The sequence below is a fragment of the Elgaria multicarinata genome, chromosome 2, assembly GCF_023053635.1.
Source record: "Elgaria multicarinata webbii isolate HBS135686 ecotype San Diego chromosome 2, rElgMul1.1.pri, whole genome shotgun sequence".
NCBI classification, from domain to species: Eukaryota; Metazoa; Chordata; class Lepidosauria; order Squamata; family Anguidae; genus Elgaria; species Elgaria multicarinata.
The window spans coordinates 112176001-112200587 of NC_086172.1; the positions used below are offsets into that span (position 1 = coordinate 112176001).

At 39.4% G+C, this 24587-nt stretch overlaps 1 protein-coding gene across 6 annotated transcripts in view; it reads left to right on the forward strand.

Annotated features, from left to right (window-relative positions):
- Positions 1-24587, forward strand: part of CAPRIN1 (cell cycle associated protein 1) — a 40896-nt gene that overhangs the window by 10309 nt on the left and 6000 nt on the right. For 4 of the 6 annotated variants that reach the window (XM_063117411.1, XM_063117406.1, XM_063117405.1 and 1 more), the window contains exons 3-13: positions 543-605; positions 1939-2025; positions 5864-6102; positions 6225-6307; positions 9495-9632; positions 11545-11597; positions 11682-11768; positions 14231-14386; positions 14577-14685; positions 21026-21087; positions 24440-24550. In XM_063117411.1, coding sequence (XP_062973481.1) covers positions 543-605; positions 1939-2025; positions 5864-6102; positions 6225-6307; positions 9495-9632; positions 11545-11597; positions 11682-11768; positions 14231-14386; positions 14577-14685; positions 21026-21087; positions 24440-24550 — 1188 coding nt within the window. The remainder of the gene's footprint in view (positions 1-542; positions 606-1938; positions 2026-5863; positions 6103-6224; positions 6308-9494; positions 9633-11544; positions 11598-11681; positions 11769-14230; positions 14387-14576; positions 14686-21025; positions 21088-24439; positions 24551-24587) is intronic. The other 2 variants (XM_063117408.1, XM_063117409.1) reach the window with 2 other exon arrangements.

A 24587-nucleotide genomic window follows, 5' to 3' on the forward strand; every position in this document is an offset into this window, starting at 1 on the left:
AGAAGCAGGCAAGGAGGTGAAGAAAAAACAACCCAGGGATCAAGAAAACAAACTGCAGTTTTATCAATGGTGTGCCAGACAAACCCTGGATAGGGCAACAAACCATGGTTTTAACAAACCATGGGTTAGCGTGACTTCCACACCCTTTCAAAAATGCTACACAGAGGATCAAGGGACCATGCTGAATGAGATAAGTTGTGGTATGCGTGTATGCGGGGGGCAATCCCTGAAAATCACCTTCCATGAGCAGAATGTGAGTGAGTTGGTTGACATGACTTTGCAACTCCAGATACACATTTAAGCCATTATCCCATGGTTCATTTTTATCTAAAAAAAAATAAAATGGCTTCTTCCCCTAGCCTAGATTATAAATCCTGTCGTAATTTGCCTGTGTATAATTTCAGTTAGTTTCTCAGTTTAAATGGTGGAATGTGAGAAAGTGTCCCTGAATGCTCTGCAAACTATATAAGATAATTGCTTAGATCCATTACGGTTGTTTGAGGTATACATGCAATGTGAAAGATATTTTTCTTTCTTTACAGGGCAAACTTGATGATTATCAGGATCGAATGAACAAAGGAGAACGGCTTAACCAAGATCAGTTGGTAAATGTTTTGGGTGACATACATTGCCAGTTTCTCTATGAAGTATTGGTTTATTTTAGGCTTTTGTTCTTCCATTCTGTTTTAGTTGTTCTAGTATTATAAATAATAGAGTCCTTGATAACAATGCTATTCCATTATTGTCAATGGAGATACATTGCAAACAGATGAGTGCACTCGTTTCCTTTTACTTCCTCTGTCCTTGGAAAAGAAAGGAAACTATTATTTGCAAATTACTGTGAAAAGCAGTATGTGTGAAGATGACCAAGTGGCAAGAATCTTAAGTCATTCTTCTGCCTGTTGCGATGTTGAAGATGCATGAATGATTGGAAAAGTTTCTAGTGTTTTAATCCTATGACTCCTGTATTGCTGTTTTATCTGGGTAGGAGCTGATTTTGTCATGATATGGGGATGCTATTATGAAGAAAATGCCTGTATTAATGGCCTTTGGTTGTTGGCTACTAGACACACATCACCTGCTTGGGTGAGAGCTCAAGGAATGTGTCTGACAGTATTGCCTGTTGGTAGAGAAGGAGTTTTGAGTTATTTATAAGTTGGCCTGCAGCAGTGTTTGAAAAGTTGTAATGGCTGAGCTGCTGGTTTGGGAATTTATTTCTTTATTTATTACATTTTTATACCGCCCAATAGCTGAAGCTCTCTGGGCGGTTTCCTTTGAAGACTTTCTCAATAATTTTGCATGAAAAACACAATTTCTTTGCTAAATTTGTAGAAAATGAAAATATATTATCATAAGTAACTAAATGCTAGAGTAAAAAGCAAACATTCAGTATTTATTTATTTATTACATTTTTATACCACCCAATAGCTGAAGCTCTCTGGGTGGTTCACAAAAATTAAAACCATGAAGAGCATAAAAACCACCAATAAATTTAAAACACAAGTACAAAATACAATATAAAAAGCACAACCAGAATAAAACCACACAGCAAAAATTAATACGTTAAAATATGAGATTAAAACAGCAAAGTTTAAATTTAAGTTAAATTAGGAGTTAAAATACTGAGAAGATAAAAAGGTCTTCAGCTGGTGACAGAAAGAAAACAATGTAGGCGCCAAGCGAACCTCTCTGGGGAGCTCATTCCACAACCGGGGTGCCACAGCAGAGAAAGCCCTCCTCCTAGTAGCCACCTGCCTCACTTCCTTCGGCAGGGGCTCATGGAGAAGGACCCCTGTAGATGATCTTAAGGTCCAGGCAGGCACCTATGGGAGGAGGCGTTCCTTCAAATGTAGATGTATTTTGTGGAGATTAAAGTCATGGAAAGTCTAATGTAAAATCTCAAATATAAATTAACCTCCTCTCCACCCTCACCAACAGGATGCTGTGTCAAAGCACCAAGAAGTCAACAATAACCTGGAATTTGCTAAGGAACTGCAGAGGAATTTCATGGCGCTGAGCCAGGATGTAAGTAACTGCACATGATTTTATGCAGATTAGCCACAGAAAAATTAAGGTTTCTTTTCAACAGTAAAGCTAAAGATACGTATGCAGAGCTGTATGTACTTTGTTTCTGATCCGTATATATGATTTTTATAAAAGAATAAAAATGCAAAGCAGAGTTTCAAGAATATTCTTGAACACTTCGAGCATGGGCTATGTGGAAAATATGACCCGGTACTCACATAACAACAACTCATGGGTTGTTGGGGCCACACACGTGAGCGTGCTGCCCCCCACCCATTTGGTACTTTTGCTTTTCATCTGGTTTAGCAAACAACCCAGGATCACCCTATTCCTGAGTTGTTCATTGCAACTTCTGAACCCATTACTCTGAGTTGTTGAGGGGAGAAACAACTTGGAAGTTTTAACCCATGGTTTGTTGTTGGCTTAAAACTCTGGGTTGTTTCTCTCTGAACAATAATGTGTGCCTAGGCTGTTGGGGAGGGGACCAGATGCAAAACAGAAGCAGTGGGCAGGAGGTCCAAACAACCATAAGTTAATTAACATACGTTTGATTGTGATGTGCGAACCGGGTTAATGTATCTGCAGAAATAATGGATGGATCACTATGCCTACAGTGATACAGGGAAGTAGAAAAGGAAATTGTTGCTGAAAGAGGAAGTGCATGAGCCCTCATCATGTTCCCAAGGCATGGTTTGACTTGTGATTGTTGTCTGTTCAGGTATTTCTTCTCTGTTCAGCTCATGTTTAAACTGTTAATAAAGATTAATGTGTCAGCTGTGACTGTAACATTCCAAAACATGATTTTCCTGAGTAAAAGTTGTCTTTTCACAACCTCACATATATCCAGTAGCCCAAAAAATCAATCTGTTTCAGTATTATTATTATTTTTTATCCTGGTAGACAGCAGGTCTGTTAAGCACCTGCTACTTGAGGTCCTTTTAATTGTAGATGTTGGGGATAGTCTGTCATACTCCACATGTAAAACGTCCATTGTACTGTAGTTCCTGACCAGATTGTTCTCATTTCAGATCCTAGCTTGATCTGAGGTGGCTGCAACACTATGGGGAAGGTTTGCATGATTGTAGGGATAAAAGAAGTATCTCTCTCCTCCCACTTTTACACTCCTGAAATGAGAACAGAACATAGTTTCCTTCTGCTCGGGTAGCCAATTGGACATTTTAAAGCAGTGATTGGAGTTCGACTTATACATTTAAAAGAGTACTGAATAAAAACCTAATAAAGAACCACACCACTTCTTTGCTTTGTACCAAGAAATATCCTTGCTTTGTTACAGGTGTTCTATTAATTGACATAGTTTTGCTGAAAAGTGGGTTATAGAGTACGCCGTGAATCAAAGTTGTTCACCTCTTTCTGTGCTTGGAATTGTGAAAGTTAGAAGATCGGACATTTCTCTTTCCTGGCTGAAATCTTATATATTATGCAACAATGAACAGCATCCCTTTGTGCCCATATGCTTGCAGGACCCACCACTTGTGCAGCGGAATTCTGGCACTTCTACAAATAATGGAAAATGAGCAGAAAAACTTGTTTCCAGAAAGGGGCAGGTCAGCTGCTCTATCCTGATCCAAAAATGAGTATTTCCACTAATTTGGGGGTTATTTTTAAAAGTGCCAAAGCCCTGTTGCTCAAGTGGTGGATTATTATTATTATTATTATTTATTTATATAGCACCATCAATGTACATGGTGCTGTACAGATAACACAGTAAATAGCAAGACCCTGCCGCATAGGCTTACAATCTAATAAGTTGTAGTAAACAATAAAGAGGGAAGGAGAATGCAAACAGGCACAGGGAAGTGTAAACAGGCACCGGGTAGGGTGAAGCTAACAGTATAGAGTCAGAACAAATTCAATATTTGAAGGCTATAGGGAAAAGAAAAGTTTTTAGCTGAGTTTTAAAAGCAGTGATTGAGTTTGTAGTTCTCAAGTGTTCTGGAAGAGCGTTCCAGGCGTAAGGGGCAGCAGAAGAAAAAGGACGAAGCCGAGTAAGGGAAGTGGAGGTCCTTGGGCAGGCGAGAAGCATGGCATCAGAGGAGCGGAGAGCACGAGTGGGGCAATAGTGTGAGATGAGAGAGGAGAGATAGGCAGGAGCTAGACCGTGAAGAGCTTTGAAGGTCAGCAGGAGAAGTTTATATTGGATTCTGGAGTGAATTGGAAGCCAATGAAGAGATTTCAGAAGTGGAGTGACATGGTCAGAGCGGCGGGCCAGGAAGATGATCTTAGCGGCAGAGTGGTGGACAGAGACCATCGGACTGATGTGAGACGAAGGAAGGCCAGAGAGAAGAAGGTTGCAGTAGTCCAGCCGAGAGATAACCAGTGCGTGAACGAGAGTCTTGGCAGAAGAGACAGACAAGAATGGTGGAATCCTGGCAATATTATATTCCAGGATCTTGCAAGCACACTGGAGATGGAGCAGCCCTGTGGGATACTGCCCAATTTTTAGAATCTCTTAATTTAGACTAAAACTTATTGCCTAAAGCATGTATGACTCCATCAGCTTCTTTTTCCTTTGTAACATTCTCACTCAGGATTTTAAAAGTCAAAAGTTATATTCAAGCTGTATTCTGTAGTATAGTAAAGGTACTTGTGATTCTCAGTCTTCATTTTTAATTTTCAGTACTATTGACATCTGTGAAACAATTAACTAATATTTCTATGTGAGAAATACAAGGAATACTATAAGACTATCATCTAGAAACTGGAGTGCGCGTGGAGCTTTCTCCACCCTTTTCTTTTGTTAAATGGGGAGGAAAAATAATCTTGTGAAACCTTCAACAGGCTTCTCACATAATGGCTCAGATAAGACAACATGTTTCTCAACGGTGGTTTGAGCACTCCATAGTGGAGTTTTTACACTACCATTGAGAAATGTGTCGTCTGGCGGGAAAACACCACATAATGATGGAGTCTTTTTTGAAAAACACTCCATGCAGAATATCCACACTGTGCAGAAGATAGTTTCTGCACAACCATTGTGTTGTGTGGCGGGCTCTGTGGAGTTTTCCATTGTGTTGACTTTTTCCACTGGTTACAGAGTGGAGAAAGAAATGAGTGCCGCTCTAGGAGACCTTCCGGGATTGTTTTTTTCCCCTAGCAATGGCTGATGAGATACTCTTGGGAGGACTGGGGGAGGAGAGAGGGTGGAGGAACTGTCAGTCAAATGTCGTGATGGATTTTACTCAGTTCCATGGTAGCCCACAGTCACACAACGGTGGCGTTAGAACATGTTGTGCGGGGAGTACCTGCTAAAAACTCAACCCTTGAGTGGGGTTTTCACACTGTGTTGACTATGGCCTGGTTCAGACAACACGCTAAACCATGCTGCTTAACCACAAAATGTGTTTCCCTACCAGCTATTACTATTCTCTTTCACTGGAAAGCATATCAAACTTCTATTACATTTTTGCATGAAATGAAATTTTGTTTGAAAAGCTCTTTTGCTAAACCAGTTTCTGGAAAGCAGTGTTACTAAGCACCATCAGCCATACAATACTGATGAATAAGCAGAAACTAGCTTCCATTAAGTACTGAGCAAGGTTGCATGAATATAGAATACACTATACCATAAATAACAATTTTGTGGTTAAGCAGCATGGTTTAGCATGTTGTCTGAACCAGGCCTAACATGTTGTCTGTGAACCTTTTCTGGAAACTTTGAAAACATTTGAAATACTTCAAATGTTGAGATGTCAGCTTTATAAAGTTTGCTTCTGACTCTTATGCTACTGCAAAAACTTCGTTTTATACATTTCTAAATGAAAATAAGGAACAGTTTAAACTGAGAACAAATTGTTAACCATGTACTTTCTTTTACTAGATTCAAAAAACAATAAAGAAGACAGCTCGACGGGAACAACTAATGAGAGAAGAAGCTGAACAAAAACGTTTGAAAACAGTACTTGAATTGCAATATATTTTGGACAAGTTGGGTGATGATGAAGTACGCAATGATCTAAAACAAGGAACAAATGGAGTGCCGGTATTAACAGAGGCGGAACTGTCAATGCTAGATGAATTTTACAAGCTAGTTGAACCTGAACGGGACATGAATGTGAGGTATTTTGATAGATTACACTGCCAAAATAATTGTGATAAGGTTAATGAAGCAATCCAATTACTTCCTTTGCAACGTAAGAGTTTTGAGATATGTTATGCTTCTGTTAATATTTTTGTTGAAGGTTGAGTGAACAGTATGAGCCGGCATCCATTCATCTGTGGGACTTACTGGAAGGGAAGGAAAAGCCTGTATGTGGAACAACATGTAAGTATGCTTACTTTTCTTAACAATGATGCTGAAGTAACAACTCAGATACCTTAGAATATTCAGGCTGGTTCCATTTCCAGTGTCCATGATTGTGTAGTAGCTGACAAAATGCTAATTTACAGTATAGCGTATTCTATATTCGTGCAACCTTGCTCAGTACTTAATGGAAGCTAGTTTCTGCTTATTCATCAGTATTGTATGGCTGATGGTGCTTAGCAACACTGCTTTCCAGAAACTGGTTTAGCAAAAGAGCTTTTCAAACAAAGTTTCATTTCATGCAAAAATGTAATAGAAGTTTGATATGCTTTCCAGTGAAAGGGAATAATAATAGCTGGTAGGGAAATCTTAAGCAAAAACATAAAAGAAATCTGGATGGTGAATCTGGGTGGGTTTATGTAATCCCTATGTACAGCCTACAGATGCTAAACTAACATAGTGTAATCATATGAGAAGGGTAGGGAATTACAATTAGGAAGGTGAAAGAGATTATTAAAATAGCTGGAGGAAGAAATCATAATGGCTGGATTATAATAAGTAACATAATAGAGCTAAACCAAAAGTAACCAGTCTCAACAAATCTTTCACTTTGGGGCAAGGTAATTGAGCAGATGGTTGCTGGCCAACTTCAGGCACTTCTGGATGATACTGATTATCTGGACCCTTTTCAGTCAGGGTTTTAGGCCTGGTTTTGGAATGGAGACTCATTTGGTTTGCCTGTGGGATGACCTTTGCCGGGAACAAGACAGAGGGAGTGACTCCCTGTTGGTTCTCCTAGACCTTTCAGTGACTTTTGATACCATCAGCCATGGTATCCTGGGGAGGCTGTCTGAATTGGGAGTTGAAGGCACTGTTTATAGTGATTCCACTCCTACTTGAACAGAACCCAGAAAGTGGTCCTCAGGGCCTATCGTTCTTCCTTGTGGAATCCCTCAGGGCTCTGTTTTGTTGTCCCCGATGCTTCTTAATATCTACATGAAATTGCAGGGACAGGTTGTCTGGAGGAATTTATCATCAATATGCAGACGACTCTACTACTCCTTTTCATCAAATGCAGATGAGGCAGTGACTATACTGAACCAATGCTTGGACTCTGTAATGGGCTGGAGAGGGCCAGTAAACTGAGGCTCAGTCCAGACTAGACAGAGGTTCTGTTAGTAGGTGACTCATCTGCCCAGTTAAGTGAAGTTGCACTCCCCGAGATTTGTAGTCTGGGGTGCTCATAGAACCAGCTCTGTCACTTGAGGCCCAAGTGGCATTAAGGGACTTTTATCAGCTTTGGCTGATATACCAGTTTCCTGGAAAGAGATTGCCTGGCTGTGGTTAACTTACGTCTGGATTGTTGAAATGTGTTGCTTATGGGGATACCTCTGAGGATGGTCTGGAAACTTCAGTTAGTGCAGAATAGAGCAGCAAGGCTCCTTACTTGGACTAGCCATTTGGAACATATTACTCAATTGCTGCATCAACTGCACTGGTTTCCAGTCTCAAGGCCTGATTCAAAGTGTTGGTGCTGTCTTTCAAAGTCCTGAACAGTTTAGGATTGTCTTTGGGGACACTTCTGGTCACTCCTGACAGCTCTGCTAAAATATTTTCAGTATGCCAGTTGTCAGGTATGATTAGATGTGATCAGCAAGATTCATCTTCCGTGTCCACTTGTCACAGCTGCCAAAGTATACTGATGGTGTGATCCCCCCATTACTAGGTGTATAGTCCCAATCTCTTTTTGAAGTTAACCAATGGCTTCATCCAGAACTCTACATTTGTCTGTGAGAAGCACCAAGCTGCAGGTGGTGAGGTTATGAGCTTATAGAGCATATTCATCAGCTTGGCCATGACTAAATAGTCCCCTCCCAGATATTTGAAGGAGGTTAGCAGGATTTCCTCAGCATACCTTGGGAACATCTTTGAAAGTCCCATCATAGAATTTGTGACATGACTTCTATACCTAAGTTTTTAGCATTGAGAATCTCCCATAGACTCTATGAGCATTTGCTTTTCTTTTTTTCTGCAGAAGAGATCTTCATGCTGATCTTGTGTACCTAACTGCTCAATTTCAGAATCAACATTTTTCCATTGTATGAATTCCTTTCTGCTACCTCTGTTACCTAGTGCTTATAGTATCATCCTCTCTTCTCAGAACATTCTTCTTGGAGGATTTACCAGCATTGTCAGGCATCTTGTGCCTTCTTGACGCCTCTAGCTATTCCTGACTGCTCAATTTCTCTGTTTATGCTTGAGCTCTCAGTTCTCCAGTAGATCCTACTTCATGGTGCTTTTACTGTTATAAGTAATTTACTCTGCATTGACTTACTGCATGCGCCATATAAATTGGCATAGTAGCAATCCAGGGCCAGCTCTAAGTTTGAAGGTGTGCTGTGCAAAGTGTCCTCTGAACCCCATACTCTCAGTGGGCCCTGAAGGCTTACCTGCTGTAGTGGGTAGGAATGGGCATCAGCAGAGCTAAATCTAGCTGCTATTTAAATTTCCCACAATGCCCTTGATGTAGTACTGGCCCAGGACATTGGGGGAAATTCAAATGGTAGTTCAACCCAGTTGCTTGGTACAAGTACCAGGCTGGGAAAATAGAAAGGAGGACCCATGGCAGAAGTCAGTGTTTGGTCCTGCTGCAGCTCCAACAGCTTCCCAAGGATGCCCTGTGCTGTAGCAATAAGGTACCTCTCTCCTATTCTTATTCCAGTGAAAATAAGAGCAACAAGTCTGGAAGTTTTGCTCCTGCATGTATTTATTTATTTATTGCATTTATATACCGCCCCATAGCTGAAGCTCTCTGGGTGGTTTACAAAAGTTAGGATAGGGTTTTCTTCATCCAGAAACAATGAAGGGCAAACGTTATAATTTGTTGAATTGTCACAACCAATGGAAGATGTACACAAAAATATTATTCTTGAAGAATTTGGATTTACACATGCTGTTTAAGTTCATGTACATTTTTTGCAAACTAAAAGTAGTTGTGAGTTGTGTTGTTCAGGTTAATCTGGAATTACCTTTGTTAGAAATTTAAATATTTTCTAAAAAGCTGAAGTAGTAATTAGAACGTTTGATAAAATTAAGGAAAAGTGAGGGGGAAACTAAAACATCTGACAGGTGAAATAGTTCAAAAATCTTTTATTTATTCTGAATGGGGAACGGTATATAAATATTGTAAATAAATAAATATTTACAGATAAAGCCCTAAAAGAAGTCATTGAACGCATTCTTCAAACAAGTTACTTTGACAGTACTCACAACCATCAGAATGGTTTATGTGAAGAAGAGGAGACCACGCCTGCGCCTGCAGTTGAAGATCCTGTTGCAGAAGCTGGTAACTAAAATACACATTTGCAGCCTAATCCTAGGCATGTTTATTCAGAAGTAAGTCTCACTTTGTCCAGTGAGAGTTACCTCCAAGTTATTATGCAAAGGATTGCAGCCTCAGTAGATTTGTGGACCTGTTGAAGCCTTGCCTATAGTGTTCATTGGGGTCAGACATAGAAAACAAATTTGGACTAAATCTTGTATAGTTGGTTGTCTACATTCCAAACTTAAAACTGATTTTTAAACTATTACATGTCCTTGTCTTCTGCACACAACATTAAGACCAAGAAACCAAGGCCTAGTCTACACCAAGCAGGATATTGCATAATGAAAGTGGTATATAAAAGGCAGGAGCCACACTACTGCTTTATAAAGGTATTGAAGTGCACCGACAACTGTTGGGGCCCATTGACACATACCATATACCACATTCATACCACTATATCCTGCTTGGTGTAGATTAGGCCCATGTAAAACTTGTAGTGTAGGTTAGCTTGTAGCTTAGGTTACATTGTTGTTATCATGACCAAACTTCATGAAATGGTCTTGTAATGGTTAAATACTAAATTCATAGCTGCTGAAAATTTTGACTTGGATATCTGAATTTTACTTTTTGAAGATTAATGTCAAGGTATCTACTAAATAATAATTTTAACAGGTACATGAACACATGCATTTTGTGAACTCAAGCTTGTCGTGTTCGTGCCTGTTCCCTCTGGCATTCATACGTGCTGGCAAGCTAACATGAAACACATCAGTGAGACTTCTTTTATTGAGGAAATCACACAGTAACAGGCTTAATGGTTACACAGTCCCCAAAATACACTTAAAGCTGAATGATGGTTAGAAAGCTTTAGGCTCCTTTTCTGATATGATCCTTAAGGCAATCACTTGGTGTGTGTGTGTGTGTTTAGGGTTAGCCACCATCCAATTTGAGCTTCTCCAGGTGCCACATACGCTGGCACCTCAAGGGACGTGGCCACAGCCTAAAACAAAATCCCAAGGAGGGGTATGCTCTGATCCACCAGAGCCGGGCAGAGAAGATAGGTCACGCACCAGTAAATCTCAGCCTGCCACAACTGAACTGACCCTGGTTACCATGATCACAGGGAAGGTAACATCTCAGGCCCAGGAACTCCCCTGCACGTAATGTTAGCTCTGGGGAAGCTCTCTCCACCTGAGTCTGCACACAGTCCGCAGCAAGTCCAAGTCTATGAAAAGCCTCACAGTACTTTTCATGGCACAGTTCTTAGATATCCAAAGTTCAAATAGCAAAGCATCCATGTGCAGAGTGCTTTCAAAGTTCCCATCGGAGATGGAATCCAAAGCAGAAGGGAGGTCAGGCGTTACATCGAAAGATGAAACCTAGCAAAGCTTTTTCTGCTTTGCACCAGCATTTAAGGTCTATTCAAAGCCACTTGACAGACAGGTCCTCTGACCTGTAAGCCATGCCCATATGCCAACAGGGCGGAACTGCTCCACCCCCTAAGGTGACACTACAGTCTGAGTGACAGCTTCTAAGAGTGGCCTCCTCCTTTCCAAACACTCTCAAGTTCTCAGAGAACCAGCAGTTTCAAGGCCACAACAGAGAGAAAGCAAGCTAGATCCCGTGGGAACTTCTTACAGAGATAAGCTTGCAGAGACATCTGACATTCTCAAACTATTTCCTAATAAATCTACCTACTAGGTACAAGGCTGGCTTAAGATTTCACTTCACTTAACTAAAATAGGTGCTTTCTTTTATGAATAAATGCTAAAATTGTTTATAGAATTTTAAGCCAAATTACAGACTTTTTCAAAGCTGTATTGTTTGAGTAAAACTATTTCCTCTATAGATTAAGAGATGGATGTTTCAGGAAATATATATTGTAAATATGTTCTAATGCAGCTTTATCTAAAATAGCGTATTTTCTTCATAGAGCCAGAGCCAACGGAAGAATATACTGAACCCAGTGAAGTTGAATCAACAGAGGTACTTTTCAGTGGAAAAGTTGTAGTCAGCTTTTACAAATGAATTCTGCTGTCTTACAGTTGTACTCTCTCACTTTTATTTTAGTATGTAAACAGACAGTTCATGGCAGAGACTCAGTTCAGCAGTAGTGAGAAGGAACAGGTAGATGAGTGGACAGTTGAAACTGTTGAGGTAAGGTGTTCTGTATGCTTAGGTAAAGTTGCAATCTGTTTTCATTCCCTCATAATTTATACACAACTGTAATCAAAACAGAATTGTGGTTTTTTAAGAGGCTTAAGCTGAATCTCATAGGATGTCCTAATGAGAACAAATAAGCATTTCAAAATAACATTCTACTTTGTAAGCAAATATATTTAAATGAGCAAACCCTTTATAGTGAACATTTAGAGAAATAGGATTACAAAAGTAGGTATAATTTTAAAAGGTCCCTTTTCAGTGCTTTGCGTTGTTGTCCTTGGTTTTGAACAACATAAAGGTTTGTAAAGGTTTTCCAATTGCATTTGGAAATTCCGTGTGTAAACTTAATCACAATTCATTAGCTAGCGCTTAAATAAGAATAGACCAACATGTTAGAAGAAACTGGCTTGGGTCCAAAGGCACTCTTTCATAGGCACTTCTGCTCACATAACCTATCCCTCACTTTCTGCCAATTTCTCTCTGCCACTGTAACTTCCTGTGCCATATCTGGCACTGTCCTGGAGAGTCCTTTTAATCCATAGGAAGAACTTTCTAAGTGGCATGGGGTTGCACTGGGGATGAGAGGCCAGGAAATCCTTTTCACATGAGAAGAGTTCTGGTCTATATATGTGCTATCATAACATATTGCTTTACCACTTTTTCCTACATCTTTCTAGCATATATGAAATAGGTTACTAAATATTTGTACATGTATTCTAGGAACCCTATTGTTGTGGTATTAAAAACGTAATACAGTCTTCCATTTACTAATGGGCACATATTTACTCTTCTGATTGTTTTGATTGACAAATTTGAATGAACTTAACCACTAGGTAGAATAGATGTTTTTTAGGATGCTTGAACACAAAAGTTAGTTCAGCCTAACCAAGAATAGAAACTAATTGCAGAGTTACAGCTTTGGCCACTGTTGTCCTCAGCATTTGAAGAGGTGATGCATCTTGTCAATTGACTCGCTGGAATAGACTTCTAACCTTTTTATTCATCCAGCTTCGTCAGTAGTATACCCAGAATGCAGAATTTTGTGTGAAACTTCTGTATACTTTTAGAAGCTGCAAACATTTGACATTTGTAGAAGGCTATCCATGATGAAATGTTGATTATTTTTTATAACATTTGATAGTTAAACCTGAAGTTGTATTAGTAATCTGTTGTGTGTATGTGCGTGTCCTGAAAGAAAAATCTTGACACTTGAATTTCTAGATATTCAGTACAGTGGAGTTATTCTTTGTGATCTCTTTCCGTCCCACATATTATTCTCCACAGAGAAACATTCAGAACTTTCTAGAGCTATGTAAACGTTTTGGCAGGATGAGTGCTCCCAGTTCTCAGTGCAGGGATAAATAGGGAAAAACTAAATAAGAAAGATTATCTGTGCGTATTTTTAAATGTTTATTTTAGAATAACAAAGTTTTGGAGTTAAGTTTTGCAGAATGGAAATTCCTGTCCTGAAAGGCAGCCTAGAAATATTTTACATAAAATATGTATCAGGTAGTATTCCTTGAACATCTTTGCCTGCACTATTTGGTTTAATGCCTCTAAGATGCAGAATATGGAGCACAATAAACATTCCTTTAAGTGCTATACAGGCCCCTTTGTAAATACAATTTCAACAACTTCTCTTCATCTATCTGAAATTCAAATGGCTCAGAGTTGATGAAAATGAGTCATTTCACCAGATATGTATGGTCAGGTTTGGGGGAACGGACACCATCAGATAAACCCAATGACAGCAAATTCTGTTGAATATGATCTAGTTTTTGTGGAAATCACTGACACTTGCATTGATCTTCATAGTTCAGGATTGCATGCATTAGTTATTATAGAAGTCATATAAATTCAAGGTGACTGGAAATGTCTGGGAAGCAGTTGTAGGGTGATGCAAATTATGGCTGCTTTCTAAGGAAACGCCAAATCTTTTGTTGGAATTGTGTAAGCAAAATACTGTGATGTAATCACATGGTTTACTTTGATTATAGTGTTTGTATGAGGTGGAAATGCTGAAACATACAAGCAGTTCTACAGGGGTACCAATCTCTCAAGTTATGTTCTATGTTGATCATTGCTACATGATCAAAATCCCAAGCATGTGGGCAAAACAGATGTTCGAGATAAAGGGATGTCAGCAGACTGCTAGGTTTTAGTGCCTTGATTTTTGCTGTACCCAGCTTTCATTTTTCTGTCTTTAGCTAAGCTAAGCAGAAATACTAGCTTTATCTAAATCCTTCTAACCCCCCTCTTTTGGGGCAGGTATGATAGGTATTTTTTTATGAGAATGACCTTAACCTTTTGAAATTTTACAAGTATAATGCTTGTCTTTGCAGCAAATGTGTTGCTTTACATATTGTTATCATCAGTTTAGCTGTTGTGAAATAGTAGTGGGCCAGTAACTGAAACCTTTGTCACACTGACTGTCCATGTTGGTTATTCTTATGTAGGTGGTAAACTCACTCCAGCAACAACCACAGGCAGCATCTCCTCCAGTTCCAGATGCCCATGCGCTTACTGCTGTAGCTCAAGCAGATCCTCTTGTTAGGAGACAACGAGTACAGGATCTTATGGCACAAATGCAAGGCCCTTACAACTTCATGCAGGTGTGTTTCCCCTGCTTCAAATCAATAATTAGATTAAGAGATCCTCAATCATAAACAAATAATACAATCCAGCTGCAATTGAGAATTTTTCAGCCCCATTGATTTGAATCAAAGAGTTCAGCCCTAGCTGACATGCTTTTTAGGGGGTACTATTTTTAGTGAACCATGTTTGTATCGTGTCTCAATTTAGGATTCCATGCTGGAATTTGAGAACCAGGCACTCGACCCTGCTATTGTTTCGGCCCAGCCTATGAATCCAGCACAAAACCTGGACATACCACAGATGGTTTGCCCTCCAGGTTGGTAATATCAATTATATCTAGATGGCATGTGGGGCAAGATTTTACTGTAACTCAAATAACTAATAATTTTAAGTCTCTTCATAAAAGTTTTAATGTTTTATTTTAGATATTAAAGAAAATAGAACAACCCCCCCTAACAATTGGTGTTTAAACAGCTGTTACAGAAAACCTGGTTAATACAATTTTAGGGGGGGAAATAAGACAAAAGAAAGAAAAGGAAAGAAATAAACGAAAAAACAAAGAAACTAAATGATAAGTGTGCTACGTGATCTTCATTTGTTGTTATAATGTCCAAATGCTCAAAGTGGAAGCAAGCATATATTGTTGTAAGTCTGATTGTGGCATACATTGAATGAATCTCTACCATATAGCATAAAATGGTAGTGGTTCTGTTTTTCCTTGGATTAGAAGCAAATCATGAGTTACTTTTTCTGATATTGCCACAGACCATATATTTTGGTACCATGCAGGTAAGTTCAAATTATCCAATTTTTCCACTGCTGTGTAATTGTGTGGTGAGTGACAATTAGCAAAAATGATAACAAATCTTTACATATCAAACTAAATTAGATCGTTTGTATATTGATATTAAAAATAATTCTGGATCGTATACAATCATTTCTCTAGTAATAACATATGATTAAAATGAATATGGGTCAGTATGTATACGGATGACGTGATAATTATTTTGGGGGACCCACATCAATCATTTTCTAACCTAAAGGAAGAACTTGAACATTTCAGACAAGTGGCAGGCTTAGAAGTTAATTATGAAAAATCTACTATCATGTCATACAATGTTCATCCCAACCATCAACACTTTATTAGCCATATCTAGGGAACACCAATTTGTAGAACTTCCTTTAGATACCTGGGAATTTATATTCCCAGGAAAATTAACAAATTATTTAAAATAAATTCTGTCCCCCTTATTAAAACTATGATTACAGATTGAAAGAAACAGAATAAATTGAATCTGTCAATTTTAGGGCAAATTGCTACAATACAAATGTCCTTGATCCCTAGGTTTCTATTCTTATTTCAAGTCCTCCCCATTGTCCTCCAGCTAAAAATATAGAAGTCCTGGCAAAGTCAACTCAACACTTTTGTCACTATTTTCACAATTTAGAAAAAGTGGCAAGCCAGGCCGTCTCCAATGTCATCTCCCCCTCACCCTATTACAAATATATCTGGGTAATTTAAACACAACTGTCATCAGTAGAATTTCTGAATGGGAAAAGGAGGGATGTTTTCAATTGAGAGATTTTTATGCTCAGGCTAAATCAAAAACAACAGAACAACTTAGAACTGATCTAGAAGACCTAGGCCCAGGATGGCTACAATAATTACAATTATCCCACCTAAAGACATAGGCACTCAGAACCCTAACAGGATTAGAACGAGAAATGCTAACAGTAGGGAAGGGAGGAAAGGGAATTATATCTTTAGTTTATGCTGTTCTAATAGACGCCCAGATGGGTTCAATAGTGGGCTTGAAGAAAGTGTGGGAAGGAGATTTTGGAAGGGAATTAGAAAATGTTAGTTGGAACAAATTATGGGACAACAGACCACTCAGATTAATATCAGCCTCTATCTGAGAAACCTCTTTGAAAGTACTGCACAGTTGGTATCACACACCAATACAGCTGGCTCGTATTACTTCAATATGCAGCCCCCTTTGTTGGAGAGGCTGTGGGGTAAAAGGCACATATTTTAATTTATGGTGGACTTGTCCTCATATACAGGGATTCTTGATGTTAGTACATAGAGAAATAATGGTTCTTCACACACACCCCTCTGTATCTGATAATACCTTGGTGTTGACGTATAACTTTAATCAATGGTTCCAGGGAGAGGGTGAAGAGCAGAGGTGACAAGGGGCAGTCTTGTTTCATTCCCCGTTCCAAGCTGACAGGTGGAGAGTCTATATTGTTAGTATGCACTGTTACAGTATTAGCAGCATATAATTTGGAAATTGCGGTCACAAATTTGGTTCCTAGCTGATAATAGTTTAGGAGTTTTAACAAGTATTGCCATTCAAGACAGTCTAAGGCCTTGAATAAGTCAAGTGAAATTAGTGACAATGGGTGACCTGTTCTGGATGCAGCATCTCTACCTATAAAGCGGAAAGTATGTGTGTGTCACTTATGTCCTGAAATGTTTACCCACTTCCACATAATGCTGTTCACCCAGACAGGGCTTTGTGTATATTTATCAGAAAAAAATCTAAAAACATGCATTTTGGGGTTTTAAGTGTTTTTAAAGAATTTAATTAAAAAACTAGGTTTACACCTACAATTCCCAGCACGCCTTGGGCAGAACGAGCATGCCTTGGGTAGGAAGCCAGACTTATTGGCCTTTGGCAGCTATTGTAATTCCTAAAGTCAGTCAACCCAATTCCACATAAAAGGAAACAACCCACATAAATGGGCTCCATCCATTTGCGGCGCCTCCTCCCACATGCCCTGTGGGGTTTTAAAATCATAACTAGATACAACAGCATGTCTTTGAGAGGCCAAACTCTGGACATGCTCAAAGGCATCCCGTCCTGATATCGGTTTTCTCAGAAATTGAGGGAAGCACACATGCGGCCTTCACCCTTGGGAGGGAGAGAGGGAGGAAAGAGAACCACTCTGTGCATGCTCAGAAACAGGTTTGATGAAGGGGGCAAGTGCCCAGCTCAGTCCCAGCCCTTCAGTACAGGCTTCTGATGGAGCTGTAATAGTCCGGGACATGGGCTGCTGGGAGTGCAGACTGGGTGCCAGGACCCAGGAGAGCGAAGGTGTACAGAGACTAACACACAAACAAGCTGTTTAGGATAGAGCGGTTTACTGGTATAACCACGATGTGGCGGGAGCAATAGGCAGGGGCGAGGTTCTGTAGACAACCCAGTGGCGGAGACCAGAGTCCAACAGGGCCCGTGGTAGTAGCAAGTCCAGGGCCAATCAAGGGTAAGGTCAAACCTAGGGCCAGAAGCAAGGGCGCAGTCCAGGGTCCGAATAATCAAGGCATGGCAGAGGCAAGAGCAGGAGCATAGTCCAGAGAGCAGTCTGAGGTCAGGAACAGACAAGGCATCAAGAAACCAGGAACATGAGCCAAGCACTACAGAATCAGTGTTGCTGTGGCAAATGCTGGAGTCACAATATGGTTCTTAAATATCCCTGACTCTAGCTGCTCCTAGCTGTACTGAATTACCCTATCATGAACTGCTGCTGGCCAGGGCCTGAGTTCTGCCAGCACTCTGCAGCAGAGCAGCCCTTTGAGCATGGACCTGGATCCTGTAAGCACTCATCAATAGTACCTGATCCTGACAGGAGCACATTGTTGGTGAGAAGTGTGGGCTGAGGCAGTCCCAGCAGGACTTGGCGAGAGTTGTGCATGTCCACTGACAGCTGCTTACCTCCCCTGATGCTACTCCTTGATGCTGTGTCAAGGATTAACATCAGCCATGAGAGGAGGAAAGCGCCTCTCAGATGACATGGGCACCTGAAGGCTGCCAAAGGCATGCTGGGAGGTGTAGTACTGGTATCACTATCTCTCAGTCCTAAATCGGCCGCCTCTAACTGATTATCCCCAACTGCCACTAACTCCGCCCACCATTCCATCCTAAGCTGCCAGTCATTCCTCCATTCACTCTTCTGTTTCAATAGCCTTGGGTGGGAGGGAAGATTTATCAGGCTGTGGCAGTCATCATCTGGAAGTGGCTCATCATCCTGGGCCTGAAGGGAGAGTGCATGGGTTGGCTGCCTCAGTTACTAGGCCCCATTGGGAGCAGAAGGGAAGGAGGTCGCAGCTCTGGGCAAAAGGCATGCTGGGAATTGTAGTTTTTGTTTTCTGTGGGAACAAGGAAAATCATGGCAACAGCTTCAAGACAGCCCTGGCCAGGCGTTGAGGGTGAGAGAGAGTGAGTGAGAAAAGAAACTAATTTAATTTGCTTTAAAGTTACCTCACAGGCCTAGGACAGGCCTACGTTGCAGGGTTGTCATGAGAGTAAGAGGGGGAATGAATTTAATTTGTTTAAAGGTTAAACAAATTAAAGACCTGCTACTTTAAGATGGTGGATCTGCTTCCCTACTATATGTTATTCAGATATCTTGGCAATGCTGGGTATATTTCGAAAACATATTTTTCGGTTTACATCTTTTTTAGCTGGTAAAAAGAATGTTGTGTGTCCTGATTGTTTTTGAAGTTTAGACGGCTGCTCCAGCCAAGGCATTATGGGAGGTCATGAAGCTCTAACTTTAAATACAGTTCTTATTAACACAATTTTCTATTTATTCTAACAAAACAATATACTAACTCAACCAAACTAAAAAAACAACAACCTAAAGATGAATAAGTTGCATGGAAATTTATTATATATCAACTACATGTTATAAACATTATTCACGGACCTGGGCATTTTCCAGGTGTTGGGGGGATCCTCACCCTGCTAGTTGTTCGAAAAAGGCTGAGCAAGCCTAGGAGTCAATACATCCTTATTTTGTTTTATTTTTAATAAAAAGAGCTTCTGAATCTGTCTGGACCAGGAGCTCTATTATGTTTCAAATGTTTAATGGCTTGCTCGACCTTCTCCACCAGTATATCTCCATTCAACATTTTTTTGTTGGTTTTGATTCTTTTCAAATACTTTTCTATAAGATCTACCACTGGAGAGGTTGTGTGACGAAGCTGTGCATAAAAAACTCCAAAGAGAGAGTTACTTTTCATATGATCAAACGTTAAGGTGCCATCATTTCTACTTATTGAATGTATTTTGGATTTCGTTTGTTTCTTTTTAAGCGCTCTGGGCAACTTTTTGGAATGTTTATTGCCAGAGGATAATATTTTTGTTTTATATATAAGAGAGATTTAGCAATACCCATGGTGTCTATACTTTCCAGTACTTTGACTTCTAAATTTTGCAGAGCCATTATGTTTATGCTTTGCTTCCAGGGCTGCTATGTCGTTTAATAAGTCTCACTTAAGGGGGTCTATACGTTTCTTTAATTTTGCACATTCGGCAATGCCCCTCAGATTGTAGCCTTCATGGCATCCCCGATTGTCTTAGGAGCCACGCCTGGTATGTCATTTAGCTTAAAATATTCCTCAATGGCCTCCTTAATAGCTAAAGTGGGAAGTTGTTTGGTTAGGAGGTTTGAATCCAAACGCCATATTGGGTGATATGGCCTTTGAGAATTTAATGACAGGTCCGTTTTAATTGCAGCATGGTCTGACAATATTTTTGGAAGAATATTGGATGAAAAGAAGTTAGGGATCCACGATGGAGAGACCAGGATATAATCTAACCTGGAAAAAGAATGGAATCTTGGGGGGAAATAAGAGAAATCCCTAAGTTCTGGATTTAAGCATCTCCAGGAATCTTATCAAATGGAAACGTTTCAACAGTGGAGCCAGGGTCTTCCCTCTCCGACATTTGTCTTATTGGGAGCCGTGTTTCCTATCCAAATCTAAATCGCATACAGCGTTCAAATCACCTGCTATGACTAGATCCCCAGTTGCAAACTGAGATAATTTCTTAAAGACCTTGGTCAAAAAATAATATTGGTGCACATTAGGTGTATATATTGAAGCTAGTGTAATGGGTTGGCCTTCTAATTTTCCCGCCAAAAATAAATATTGTCCCGCTGGGTCCCTTTTTATCTTATCTGCCCGAAAATCCACATTCATCTTTTCATGAAAGCTGACTGAAAACTTCTGTCTTATAGTTGGATTTTTAGGCGGGCTAGTAGATGTGAACTACTGTTTGTAAATTGATCTGGGCCGATTTGCACGTTGTTTAACCCATGGGCTATCATGCATGAACAAGAGAGTGGACATGCTGCCTGCAGCATGTCAGTCATTTTTGCTTTTAATTAACAACCTACGATTGGCCTGTTCATAGATTTTTGTGTGAATCTGGAGCATGTGACATGCAAACCTGGAACATTAGATATTTTAGGAGCTAAACAAACCATGCCTGCCCACCAGGTTCCTATACGACTACTGGGTTGTTTAGCACATCATGCTCAACAAACCTATAAATAGGTTGATTGTACGTGGTTAATTAAGTAGAAGTGGTGACTGTGCGGGAGGCATTGTGCTTGCACTCTCCTGCTTGTGGTGAATAGCCCATGGGCTGTTTAACTCTGGTAAATGTTTTTGTCATTGCTTCCCAAAGAGGTTTATAAATATCAATCAAAGAGTAAGAAGTTGCTAATTAATGAACATCCTGATGCAATCTTAGGCTGATCTCCCTGCTCTTAGTATTCTGTAGAAAACTGGTGCAATATTTTATAGTGCAAATATTTTAACTTGTATGTTAATTTAAATGTGGGTAATATTATTATATTTCCAGTTCATACTGAATCCAGACTTGCCCAGCCCGCCCAGGTTCCTGTACAACCTGAAGCAACACAGGTAAGAACTCTTCCTTGAAAACTATTAATGGAATCTCTTCTCTCCCTTGACCCGCTCAAGTATTGTGTTAGGTTCTGTGAAAATTTCTTCAGTCTATTGTGATTAGCAGTGGATAAAGCCTTGAATATTAAAAGAAATTTGACTATAGAGGCTAGGATTGGATCCAGTCTTGTGCTCAACTGAGTTCCATTGGTGCTGGAGGAATGGAGCGGGGTAGTGATTTTATCCAATCCCCTTTCACACTGTAACCCCTAGCACCACCTCCCACAATGTTCTAGGTGGCCTGGGAACACTCTGTAACCATTTGGAAGTTGATGCTGGGGGATACAGGATGAAAGGGGGAAATGGAAGAATTGATTTTCTACCCTCATTTTTCTACCTCCTAGGTCCCTCTGTGAATCGAAGGATCCCTTTCATTCACAGAATGGCAAGTCTGGATCAAACTCTGTTTTTCATATTCCTATCACAGGAAATTGATCTTCCCAAGCCTGTGGGTTGTTGTAGATCCCAGCAGCTGAGATACTTGAATATTATTATTATTATTATTATTATTATTATTATTATTATTATTATTATTATTATTATTATTATTATAAAAATCTGAACCATTTAATACTGGGTGTTCCTCAACAGTTATTTAGTCAGTAGTCTTGTGGTTCATCTCCCTTTCTTCATTTTTTTTTAAAAAATACATTTAACTCAATAAGCCATCAGGGGTCCAATTTATCCCTATTTGTAATGAATGAGAAAGTGAAATTACCAATGCCAGCTATTTGGCGTTCATTCTTTCCCCAGTAGCTTCTCAAAATAGGGTATGGATGATAACTTAAAACTTTGCCTGTATCACAAATTCCATTTTTTATTATTATCCTTTTTTAACATTCTTCTCTGCTTTTTGATAGTTTTTGTTTTTGCAGTATGAGTTAAACTCTCGTATTGCAAGCTTACTTATTTATAATGTTTTGGAATTTTATTTTTAAAAAGTATGAAGTTAGTGGGGTTTATTATACCACTTCCATTATTTACTCTGAGCCTAGTATTTCACCTAGGCAGTTTTTGGTCTTGGTTTTGATTTCTATTCCCCTCCTCCAGGGCTTCCTGATAGCCTGATGACAATTATCTAATTGTTGGCTTTTATCTCCCCCCCCCCTTCACATGTCACAATGAACCCTAAGCAATTTTGTTATTTTTTAAAAAATGTGTAGTCATGTTCCTCTATTAGACTTAAGTTTTTGGAATGTGATATCAATAAATCCATTTCAGAGTAATTTTGAAATCAGTCTTTATTTTCAGCTAGAACTTTAAAGGGTTTAGACCTCAGAAGGAGATTGATGTCATCAAAACAAATGGTATATGAGGTTTAAGGTGAAACCACTGCTAGAGATAATAATAGAATAATCTTTTCTTTATTGCAGTTTAGAATATTACTCATTCTGCATCTATACGGAAGAAAATATACTAGAGGACTTGATAGCAAATATTAAAAGAGTTTTTTGTTGGAAGAGTAACAAAAGATTTCATAATGTTAATTATAAGAACACAATATCCTCAGGTCCACTAACTGCACTGAATAGTCTTGAGTTAATTATTTCATAGCCGTTTAAAAATGTATGGGTACTATAACACCCTGATGTTTTTTTAAAAGTATGGTCTTTCGGAGTATATCAGCACTTCCTTGTGTTTAAATTCAATTTTTGGAATGGAAATTAATGTTCAGTTCTTTCCAGTAAAGTCAAACAAAGATATTTATATTATTTCCCACCTTTTGTCCAATTCAGGGCCTCATTTATACAACCCTCCCCCCCCCATGGGTAGACATTTGCAACATATTTCTGTAGAAGGAGTGTCACAAGACGGCTAAGCCAGATTTTAATAACACCATTCCATAATTCAAATATTTACATGTTCTTTTTGCATGTTTGCTTGAACGCTGTAATCCATTCTCCAGTTTGCCCTGCCTGCCTCTGTGATGAAAGCTCTGTAAAATTCTGCTCAGCCATTCCTTCATACTTAAATTGTAGAAGAATTTTGTGTCATTAGATGCAAGCTTTCCTGTACTCTTCCTAATGCTTCAAAAATATCAGGAAAGTGTTTCCATGAAGTGTTAATTATTTCCTGTAGTACCCATTATCTTCTCTCTCTACAGCACACAGTAGTTCCTCAGCCGTTTCGGCTATGGCAGTAAACTAATTGTTTCATAGTTTGCTAATCTAATAGATTAGGCAGAAATTAGGGATTCAGCTAAGTAATCCCAGATTGTTGACTTTCAATCCATGGCCTTCTATCCAGGATAAATAAAGCTATATTTTAGTATCATGCTTGCAACAGAGAAGCTTGCTTATTGTCTGCCATCCTGCAAAGTCACTGTCAACTTTAGGAATAGTCTAATGCTAGTTGGGAATGAGATCTCCATGCTGGCCCACTTACATAACATCATATCCCTTGAATTACTTGTTTGACTTGGTTCAAATATTGGGCATACAGTAATGTTGGGGCTTGGAACTCAGGAGTGCCCATAAAAGGGATCATGCATGCCTGACACATTTTCCATATATTGTAAGCTCAATTTTCCCAGCTTTTACAATACATACTTGTGTTGCTGGGCATAATTATTTCTGAGGTCCTATGAAAGACCTTATCATAAACCCTGATATTTGAAATGGGCTCTAGGTGTTCACAATCCTGAATTGCATTTCATTAGGCTATGCCCTAACCGTTTGGGACCTGCGGGCACATTTGGGAAATTGCTGGGGGCACCATCACAAAAGGCCTAATCAGTGGATTGCCGCTTTGATGTCTACCTGTCATGTTTATAGATCTTGGGCTGTGTCTTATTCAGCAAAAACTTTTGTGTCTTTTGGGCACCATAACGTCTCTTTTAATAAGAGATTGTCTAATTCAGCTAATTTCTGGCAAAGCAATACAGCTAGTGCTTCTTTGAAACATGTTTGGGCAATGTCCAGTAGTTGCTTTGGTTTGGAAGGTTATTACATTGATAGATTTTGTACTGGAACAATCTTTAATATTCTCTGATGTACACACTCTTTTAAATTATTTACCTGCTTCATAGATATTAACAAATGGGTAGCATAAATGGATTTTTCGATCCATTTTTTGTTTTGTTTTTCTATCCATCTGGTCTTGATGGAAACTATTGTGAAATAAGACTTTTGACCAGAGCAGTGCTTATATAGTTGGAGAAATGAATATCTTTTAGTATTTTTAAACATGATTAAATTGATGTAGACAAATGTTGCTAGCACAGTTGTCAGTAAAAACTCATGAGATTCATGGCAAGGATTTACCCAGAGGCCCTGGCAGGAGTTTCTGCTAAATTTTAAAACTTTGACAGGTCCCCTTGGTTTCTTCCACAAGTGAGGGATATACAGCATCCCAGCCCATGTATCAGCCTTCTCATTCAACAGAACAGCGGCCTCAGAAAGACTCAATTGACCCGATTCAGGCAAGTTATGAGACTTCATTTTGCTTGGGAAGGGGAA